General features: G+C 47.8%; 1 protein-coding gene and 1 long non-coding RNA gene across 2 annotated transcripts in view; both read left to right on the forward strand.

Annotated features, from left to right (window-relative positions):
- Positions 1-3,685: 3,685 nt before the first annotated feature.
- On the forward strand, positions 3,686-10,513 carry LOC119111843 (uncharacterized). The gene is made up of 3 exons (XR_005095628.1): positions 3,686-3,774; positions 8,808-8,842; positions 10,448-10,513. It is a non-coding gene; the product is annotated as an uncharacterized LOC119111843 (long non-coding RNA).
- A 42-nt stretch (positions 10,514-10,555) lies between these two features.
- Positions 10,556-10,995, forward strand: part of LOC119111587 (uncharacterized) — a 10,652-nt gene continuing 10,212 nt past the window's right edge. The window contains exon 1 of the mRNA XM_037235397.1: positions 10,556-10,600. Within this exon, the coding sequence (XP_037091292.1) occupies positions 10,556-10,600 (45 nt within the window). The remainder of the gene's footprint in view (positions 10,601-10,995) is intronic.

Below are 10,995 nucleotides of genomic sequence, written 5' to 3' on the forward strand. Positions count from 1 at the left end.
TCGCATGTCGCTCCGCGCGTTGAATGAACTCTGGACGCGCACGAGTACACCCAGTTGGCAGTGGCCAGTGGCATGTAAAATGGGATACCCTGACGTCACGGCTGGATGTGTGTGATTCACAATAGTTTCAAGGTGTAGCACGAGGCTGTGTTTAGGGCTGAACCTTTCAGCCAGTCAAGATGTTGAAGTACTATCCGTGTGCCAATATACTGGAATGTCGGAGGAGCGCATTTTGAATTGGATCTAAGGCCGGATACGTGATGCATAAGCGCTCGATCCTATCGATCTTCACAGTGAAATTCTGTCGATCGTGTGACGGCAGACAGAAGTCGTCACGTGCGACCGAAGTAATTGCATTTTCACTAAGGATGTCATCGACGGCGGCGCATCTCATCACGTCTGCAGCCACGTGGGCCGTTAAAGTGGCTGGAGGTCATTCAGGCCGTCCGTACTTTTCCTCTGGAGGTGGTGTGCGCCGCGCAAAGGTATTGAGTTCGGACGCCGCCTTGAAACCGCGCGCGCGTGAGAAATGGGAGCGACGGTGAGGTGGGGGTGGGAAAAAGTGGCGCCAGCAAGCGGAGGCAAATGTTGCAGCCAAGCAAGTTTAAGAGAAATGAACGAATATCACTGAAGGTAAACGAGGACTTATGAAGTCTAAAATACAGCAAAAGAGTAGGCGTGGAGCGAAGCTGTGTGAAGGATTCAATAGTGTCAGGTGTGCTGAACTCATCTTGAGTTTCTAAGCAAATTCAAATCCCGGTTGAGTCATGGCCCCTGCGCGCCAATATGGCCAACGCAGTCGCTGGCGTTTCATAAAAGGGACGCGACGCACGTTGTCAGGTGCCTTTGGAAAACAAGATTTGAAGGAGACACCGGGGACATCTAAGTCGGCTGGAAGGGAGTGGAGCAGTAAAATGTAGAGGAGATGAAAACGCACCCGGCCTTCTTGGAACCAGCTTGGAATGTTTGCTACTTGGAATGCAACCAGCGCCAGGCCTTTAAAAAACCGACTTCGGCCATGAGGGCCGCCTTGTAGCGGTTCTGCTTGGGTCGAAGTTTGAACACTGATCGCGGTGTCTCGATGAGTCATGCCCTGAATATCTGCAGTCTGCAAAATTCAAGCGTATCTTTGGGGCATTTGCAACGCACTCAGTTACTGAGGCTATGTGGCGCCACCTGCCTCCCACCCTGGCAGGACGAACAACGTACCTCCGTTTGCCAGACATGCAGCTTAACCACTACACGGCCGACATCCCTGGACGGCTGCAGCCTGCCGCAGACAGTGGGTGGCCGGTCTGCTACACAACGCCATCGTTCGCTCTACTGACGGCGCCACGTGAAGGCCTTCGCCTGGAGTGACCTTCACCCGGTCATTGCCGAGGCAGCGCCGCGGCGCGAGCGTCTGCACCCAGCGGCAGGGACCGCCCTGTCCACCAAGAGCTTCGTACCGGCTGCGCTGTCGGCTGCGGTTGACACGCCCCTTGGTGGACGGGACCGCCGTGCACGGGTTGGACGAAGGGGCTAACAAATGGGTAGCTTGATGTCCAATTTGGTCGTCCGCCCTTGACGAACATACGCTGCTACTAAAGTGTAGCTCATGCAGAGCCCATAATTTTGGCTAAACTGGAAAAGCTAACTGCACTTTTCGGTGAGACTGCGTCACGTGACGTGTGCTTAGCATGACTCCGACCCATGTACCGGGACCCGCCAAGCTCATGTTACCGAACGGAATGATGTAAACAGCAAAGGAGAATTGAGTTATTCAACCTTCTTTTTTCATTAAGGCCTCATCCTGCACCCCGCGGACACCATTTATAGGGGTGCTCGAGCCTTGAGCGATGGCCCCTGGTCGTCTGGTGGGGCCCCATGCCGCAGTATGTCGTCGTTGAGGGCTCGTGGACATAGGTGGCGTGGAGCAAAGACGGACTTGAGGACGTGAGTGGCGTGGATCAAGAACATCCTCGTGGACATGGTGACTTGGAGCATGACTAGGCTCGCGGGCATAGTTGGCGTGGAGCAAGGACAGACTCGTGTACACGCACATGAGGAATCATTATCAGCATGCCGCGATGAAATTATCCCCACTTGTTCAAAGTGTACGCCTTCATCGCATCCGATGTTTCCCGATGTGAATAAAAATCCCAACCGTGGTCCTCGTCGTGCGATTTGGGCGTGAAACCAACTGTGGTAACTATCGCCCAGTGTCAATTCCCCCTATTGTCACAAACCAACCGTGGTAACTATCGCCCAGTGTCCATCCTTCCTTTTGTCACGAGAGCTGCTGCGACGGCGTCCTGGGCCCCCAGCTGGTGCAGTATTTGATGGTTCATGGAATCCTGGGTAAAGTTGCCATTGACCTCATCGTCAACGTGGGCCGTCCTAAATTCCGTCCGTCTTTCCAAACCTGAAAGAAAATTAGGCATAAGTACATCAAACCGATATGTCTTGAAGCTTACTTCTGCATTATTTAGGACAGGTCACCGTATCTTTAACGGTAGCAAATGAATTCCTAATTTACATATTTTGAACTGTGTGCAACATGACTGTAAGGAAAGTTATTTGGTATCGCTGAAATGATGACGGTGAATATGGTTCAGCCCCTGACACGCTTTCGCATACCACTGCTGTTCTGTCAGTGAGTGTGGACCAAGACAAGTAAACTTATTTTATGCATTTCAAGCCTTTTTTCTTCGACAAACCTTTGTTATCTCAAAAACTAACCCAGAATATGATAAAAAACACATGACGTTGGGTATCACTTGCCTCAGTAGATAGAATATCACATAATGTGATCAGAGACATGTCAATCTTAATCGCAAAAGGAAAAGAACATTCCCGCAAGATTCCTTCGTTCGCCGCATTTGACCTCGTATCACGTTCGATGACCCAATTCGTCTGCATTGTATGAAAACTCCTTCTAATCAAACATACGAGAAAACGGTTACATGCCAGAAATCTTTAGGAATGCGTTTTGTGCCACAGGTGTACGTTGTCTGATGTCTGAACGCCAAATGCACCAACAGGACTTTTACAAGACGTCAACACTTGAGATGTCTTGCAAGATCTTCAAATTTGAAATGCATCGACTTTAAGAGGGTTGCAGATTCAGTCACAAAGCATTGCAGCATGGTGGATTGGACGGTTCAAAGGTCGTACCTATTAGTCCTCAATGGGGCTCTGAAGCCTCTGGTCCGGCGGTGGCTGGCGAAGCAAGCTTGAAATGTACCAGATGCAAAATTCTCACAACATTTCGAGCTTTGAAGAATGCCTTTCTGCGAAAGAATGACTCTCCAGGAAATAGGATTGCAAACAGATTTTGCATTGAGGCTATCCTAATTGACTCCTAAGTCTTCGGCACATGGTGTTATACCGTTCTCTGAGCAAGTAAGGGACTTCGTGCCGAATAAATGACCAATATCACCCTGAGTTTAGCGGCCTAAATCACAGATCACGCACCTACCAACACGAGTCGCAAGCAAACCAGCTCTCCTCCTCATGTACTCAGCGCCGTGGCTCTAAAAAGCCGCCTTCGACCGTGGGAATCGTCAGGTGGCGGACAGGTCGCCGTGGGAGCCGTCACTGATCGCTGTACCTGAATAAGTCATCACATGCCGTTGCCAGCGGCGCCCGGACAACATGGACAGTGTGGACACGTCGCCGACACTGTCAGCTCCGACTGGGCACAGGCGAGTCACACAGAGGGCGCCGCCATGTCACCGCTCACCAGGCCCGTTGGCCTGCTGGCCGTCGTCGTCTGTCTCTTCTGCTGCTTCGGTAAGCTCAAAGGACATGATCGTTGGTGGCATGCCGCACACTGGGACAGTGTAAAAGGATAGAAATGCATCGCACGGCGACAATGTAACATGTTCGAAATCTGCCGGGTGTTGGGAGCAATGGTCGCATTTTGTCATTTAGTTTAGACCCCTCAGATTAGATTTGATGACTCAGAGACGTGGTCGGCCTTTCAGCTAAAGCATTTGTGTATCTCACGTAAGCCAAGCGGCAACAAAGGTTTGAATATCTCACGTAGGCCGAATTGAAACAAAGGTTTGGATATCCCACGTTTGCCGAAGTGCAACAAAGTTTTGGACACCTCACGCAACCCAAAGCGCAATAACGGTTTGAACATCTCAAGTAGGCCGAAGTGCGGCAAAAGTTTGAACATCTCAAGTAAGCCGAATTGCGAGGAATGTATGTATACCTCACTTAAGCTTAAGTGCAACAAATGGTTTGATGTCACACTAAACCGAAGTGCAACAAACGTTTGAATACCTTATGTAAGCCGAACTGCAACAAAGGTGCCGCTAAGTTATGCGTTTGAGCCGGTTGCTAAAGATGAGATTAAAGCTAGAAGTAATCCTTGCTTAACTGACATTTCTACGCCACCAAGTGCCTGCTCGGAACATAAAACATGACTCAAACTCAACTAAAACTTTCGGAGCGAAGTCTGCAATTTATTTTCATGGTTTGAGGTAAACCAGTTTGGTATTACTACGAACTTGTTCGGGGTACTTCACCATCAGCAACTGACTTGGGAGCTGGTCTAGTTCGTTATGGCATCTCAGTATCGAATCTCACGATGGCAAATATGCGAGCATTACGCAACCAGAAATCCTTAAGTTAAATTTGTGAAGTCACCGGACGGCAATCATCGCTCAACACACATTAAACAATGCGTAAAAGTTTAACCGCAGAATACTGCAAAAATACATGAACGCCAAAATTGAGGACCAGGTTCAATCATTTTCATCACCAACAATAGTGGTCCAATGGCTTTATATTCATAAAAACAAAAAAAAATTCACACTGGCGCTTCAGACTCTTAACGTGTTGTTTTTTAAATTGTAGAAGCCATTGGTTTCGAATTTTTTGGGTAAAACTGAGGTGTTTCTCACAAATGGGCGTTATAAATAACTTAGGCATGACGAATTATTAGCTGGCCTGACCTGATTTGTGTTGGTATGTTTCTGTGACATCGTACAGCCTGATTGGCATTGGCTGGTGACCAAAATATGCAGTCGATGACTTACACTGACATAATCCACAGCAGGAAAGGAAAATTGCGGATGATAACATGTCGGGTAAAAACGACCTTGCAGTTATTTACTTGTTACGTCATAATTCAATGTGGACACAAACACAAATTGCTTACCTTGCAGTGCGCGTCAAAGTGATTGATTGTGAAAGATGGAAGTTTGGCGAGCATGACTGGAGTGGTTCGGACAGTGTCTCCGGAAAACGGAAATAATAATTTAGCTCCCTCTCACCGCACCGCCTTGCCTACCGGTTCAGAAACCGGTAGGCAAGGCGATCACGTTAACACATGCCACGAACACGTCGCTGATCTCCCCATTTTCAACTCCCCGACCTTTCAGAATGTTGTAATCGAACGCTTCACGTGGCAAGAAATTAGGGCATTGGATTACACTAGTGCTAGCAGGCTTGTTTTGCTAAGCGACGGAGCTTCCATGGACGAGTTGTGTTTGCATGATTTGGGGATGCATTTCCATTCACGATGTTCCCTGGTTGACCCGATCTCAGGCTGCCGGGATGCCTGGGAGGAAACGGTTGTGATGTGCTGACCACCAAAGACATAGGAGGGTGGTGTTTTTTTTTCTTCAAAATGCCGACATCTCCGGGTTTCTCGCGGATTTTCAGTGCCTTCGTACTACGTCCAAACTCGTGTTGGTCACATAAATTGCAGACGGTACGTTCGTCAACGCTCTGAAATTGGATTCGCGTCTCTTCCCGCTCTGGCTGATGAGCTGTGATATAAAACGTGAAAACTTACAAAACTGCACATCTATCCTTGACACCTCTGTGTACGTGACAAGTGGCAAGTGCTTCTCGGCATCTGGCACCACATGATTCCCCGTTCAATTGTTCGAAACAAGAACTTGACACCCAAGCGTGTCAAGTCCTTGTTGCTCCGACCTCTGGTTGCCGATATGTGGCCGCGGCTTCGAACGGATCCTCGTCGGCTTTGTTGTCGGTCACATTTTTGGGCCGCCCGTGCAAAACTGATGGGCCCAAAACAACCCTTTTGTCGCGTGTCCGAACCCTGGACTGTAGCGGCTCGCGGTTTACCCGTTGAAAGCCGCCTCCTGCACGCTCGCGTCGTGTTCAAATTCCAGCGTTCAGCCACCCGCTGATCCGCCTGTACGTGACGCTGGACAGGCGGTGACAAATATTATGATTCACCGGCTATGATCGGTGACAAACGTGAACACTTTCGCGGGCTTATCGGTGAAAAGTTATTGCAAAACTGGAACAAATTACAACAGACCATCCTAGTCGGACCAAACTCAAAGCTTAGTGTTTGTCTGTGTCCGCTAATGCTTACAGCGTGAGCTAGTGCAGAGCGTCTGCCGAATCATTGACGTTTTGCTGTATGAGCAAGAATTTGCTCATTCTCTTGCTCTTGCCCTGGCGAAACTGAGCCACACATCACTTTGAAGCATAATAACTTTAGTCAGGATAGCTTTTAACAGGTGACAGAAAGGCACCACAGACTATACTACATATTTGTTGACTTTACAGATCAGTAGTGTCACAGTGTCTTTCCAATGCTCTCCAGAGGTGTGTTTTTCGCAATTTTGTTCGGCTAAGATTCGCTTCACGCACCAAAAAGCATACGTGACAACTAACTTGGTAAATAAATAAGGGGCCAGGTATAATAAATAACAAATAGCTACCCCTTTGCTAGTCAGGAAGTCAGTAGTTTCGTTCCCATGACTTCAACTGGTACCAACCAGTCTCCGGTGCGGAGCCAGGCTGTTAATTTGCCATATCATGGTTGCATCAGCCCCTGCATTTTAGGAGAATCGGTAGGGATCTGACCGGGAGGCGCGTCTGCAGCAGCTGCTGACCTGATTTTGAGTTCACAAGGGTCTCGTGGATACGCTTGAGGTCCGAGGCCGGCAGACCGCGCGCAACACCCAGCGCTTCCAGACAACGATCGGTTTGGCACACGGCCCCACTAAGGTTTTCGCAGTATGCCTCTCCGGCATGTCGTACAATTGCACGCAAACTTTCGGCATCTTTCGGGGCATTAATTATGCATGCTTTGCTATCGTCTCTCTATGGGGCATGATTTCATACATAAGGGTGCTTTAAGTTAAAAAAATAAGGTTATGTTCAAAAATTGTTATTTTGAAGAGCATTTAAGCCCTGGTCTTTCTGTGAAGGGTCGATATGGACTTGGCAGCATGTTGCTTATTGATAATTGTAAGATTTTTTGGACATATTCAGTATTGCTTTTCCACAAGGCACTACCTTTCTTAGCTTGGAAACGGCAGGGAAGGGGTCGCATTGACTTCCTCCTTCCTGCCATCATCGTTTTTACGACGTTTCTGTCGCATTCTGTTGCAACTCCGAATTGGATTGTATGAAATATTTATAAACATTTCGCCACCCATTAAGAAGTCGATGTGCGCAGTTTTTTCTCGCAGAGAAATGCATTTTTGTTCTCACTATGTGACACCTGTTTTGCCTACACTAATGAATGAAAAAAGCTGAATAGACTACCTCTGGACGCCGGCTCACACACAGCACGTCCGATTTCCGACGCTCTACTTAAAAAGTTATGCAGTGGGACAGAGCTAGTTGAACCATACCCATCATGCCCATCATACCCATCGAGTTGTACCATAAAATGTAAAAAACTGTCACAAACGTTCAAATCTGTCTTGATGGTTTTCGTGTACGTAACACCTGACTTGTGCTATCACACGTGTGACGCAACACGATACCTCGCTCAGCTATCTTTCGAACGGTGCCAATTTTGAGTCGCTCCGACCGTTTGTTGTCGCGATGTGGCCACGATGCCGATCGGCTGCGCTCCCGTTTCCCGCAAGTCACATTTCCAGACGTTCACAATGCAACTCCAACGGGCCTAAAAACGGCTTTTTCGGCACGTGCCACGCCGAAACGTTGGACAACACCGGCTCATGAGTCAAACGTAGAATGCTGTATTGTGGGCACGTGCATCGCGTGCAACTTTCAGCCCAGTATCTATTCGTTTGACCTGCAGACGGGCTCACCGAAAAAGACGAAAAACAGAGACACCTTGCGCGAATGGTAGGTGAGATGAAACAGTTGAGCGCAGAGAAAGCTAAGATTGATTTGTGAATCACTCAACCACTGGTGACCTGTCATCCGAAAACCCGATGATCACTTGCAACCTGAAAGGAGCTCAAACGTCTCCAGCAGACTCAAAGATTAAATCGTTCATTATTGAACTACTCTCGGTTTTCTAGAACATACGCACTTCGGCATATCTCTCATTGCTTCTAAACAAGCACGCTGAAAGTCCAAAGGCATCAGTTTATGCCTTGGGGTGCTGAAATAAAGAACATCCACAAAATCATCCCAAAAGCTGTCACCAGTACATCTAGCAGAGCTTGGTGGATACAGTGCCGTCTTGCGGGTCCTCACAAATCACGGCATGACATGTCAGGACATGAATAGCTTACTGTCGTGTTGATAGTTCACCCCACAGAACAGAGATCACTGGCCGGCGGCGTTCATGTCGGAACGTTGCGACGAGCGATCCGGAACGTTTGCACACATGTGCCAACTGGTCTCAAAACAGAGCTTTTCAAACTTTCGTTGCATACTTCCACAACACACATGCATTTGGCGGGTCTGCCACTAAGCGCTCGATGGCTGGATGCTTTCAATGTGATGACGTCAGCGTGTGTGTCACAAACACGGAGCGGATATCAGTGGGAATCATCCTTGATATGACACCTATGTAAGCATTATCAGTCGAGTGTAGGAGTTACAGCACACATTCCCCTTTTCAGGCGGAGCGCTGTCTTCCCACGAGACGGAGACGGAGGTGAGTGGTGCACAATTACTCGACGGAGGGCGGAAGCTCCGGGCTTCCCCGACCCCGGGATCCAGCGCCGACTTGTTTCATTTGCTGCTCCTCTTCACGGAGATGCCGTGCTAATAGCAAAGCCGAATTTGAACAACCACGATACTTTGGCAAAGGTTCGGCTGTTTTGCATAGGTAACAGAGGAAGATAGATATGTCACACAACTCCTTGGCCTTAATGGGAATGTTCCGCAGTTGAAGATATTGAAGTAAGCATCAGATATGATGACATAAGCTAACTTATAACTATTGACATACCTTTGGGTGGAAGAGGCTGCCCAAGACAACATAGTTCCTCTGCTTAGCAAATATGCTGCTCGATGCATAGGGACATAAAGGGCATAAAGATACCTTTCCAACAAAGGGCCACAAGGGCCCCATCGAGGTTAGCCTGTCTCAGACTCCGTTCACATTCTCATTACCACCTGGCCTGCATGAATCTAGTTATAAATGAGATCTTTGGACCGAAAGAACTTATCCAAACGGTTAATGTTGCCAGAATGTTGGTAGAGAGGGCCTTCCTTCAACTTCGTATGTCGACTCATTCGGATGGTTCACTAATACAAGCAGTCGACAATGATACATTATTTGCATTTATAATTAATATATGCTACTAACACAATAGTCGACTATGATATTTTCATTGGCCTTGATCGCTGCATTGCCAATGGAGTGGCATGACTTGAATTACGCTAATTTAGCGTAATGGATGTTTGGGTGAACTTGAAATAGTCTCCCGAATAGTCTGCACATCTTTGCAGCCGTCTAGCCCAGAAACTAGAACGTTTCAGGCTTTCAGAAGAACGGGGTGTGAACTGCACCGAATAGTCTTCAACATGACAGTTTCAGTTAAAAGCTCTGTACAACTGTGGAACATTCCGTTTAACATCGGTCTGTTAGCTTATGATTTTCCCTTTTACCCTCCAGGACATAGGCGGATATGGCCAATGCACACAGACAGACATCATGCAGACGAGTAATCTCGAAATACCGAAATACTAATACGATGGTGTTTGTTCATACCATTATGGTGCTTGTTAGGCGTTTAGAATGTGAGCGTTTCTTCCATTAATATACAAGTTCAGAAGCAACAGCAGTGTATATATATATATATATATATATATATATATATATATATATATATATACATATATATATATATAGGTATGCACATAACAATATACATATATGCATATATACATATATTCATGTATGTATACCATGAAGCTGTCTCCCAATACGGACCAGTATATTTTCTGAAACCGTGACAACCTTGGAGCAGTGTACGGTTCTAATTCGCATGGCCATGGTTTTAGAGCGATCTGTGCTGTGATGATCGAGTATGGCAGGCATGCTGTGCGCTGGATTTCTCTCGCCTTGCTAAGAGATAACTAATTCTCTGTCAAAAGTAATGAGCTCTTCCCATCCAGTGATAATTAGTGAGTCCGAAAGTAAAGTCGGGAGCAGAGTAATGAGCTTTCGCCCTGCCTGCGTTAGTCATCGGGCCATGTGAGAAGGAATGTTTGCTACTACTTAACTTCAGCACAATGGTCTTCTCTGTTGCAGCCGGCGCCCGACCCAGAAGAGATTTACGCCAAGATACATTTCGAGCTGACAAAGGATCCGCCGGACACCACCGTGTACCCGGGGGTGCCCTTCCTGCTGAAGCTAAAAATGAGTTTACCAAATTTCAAATCCGTCACTCCTACTGACTTCCAGGTGCGGGTCGTTTTGGGACGGATCGGTGCAGGGATGGGTCTAGCCACACTGCAAACTCTACCACAATGGTGAAAAAGAGCGGTAGCTCTGCTCTCTGTGGCAGGACAACCGTGTAATGCACCAGAAAAGACGAGACTGATTACTGAAGAGCAGGGATACTTGCTCAATACGTATGAGTGCATTCATTGCCGTTGCAGCCTTCAGTTGCAGCCCATCTGCGCATGTAACGGTGCCCCGCCGATGCCCAGCGTGACGTCACCCGGACACGCGCGCCGCCTCTCCAAACGGATCACGCCATCTGCATTGCATATTCTGTCATCTGTATTGTATTGCAGACATCCCGGGACTCGAATCCGGCCCAGATTTTGTGAAAGGATCTTCTGAGGTCATTGGCC

Source organism: Pollicipes pollicipes, unplaced genomic scaffold (genome assembly GCF_011947565.3).
Source record: "Pollicipes pollicipes isolate AB1234 unplaced genomic scaffold, Ppol_2.1 Scaffold_7261;HRSCAF=8764_pilon_pilon_pilon, whole genome shotgun sequence".
Classification (NCBI taxonomy): Eukaryota; Metazoa; Arthropoda; class Thecostraca; order Pollicipedomorpha; family Pollicipedidae; genus Pollicipes; species Pollicipes pollicipes.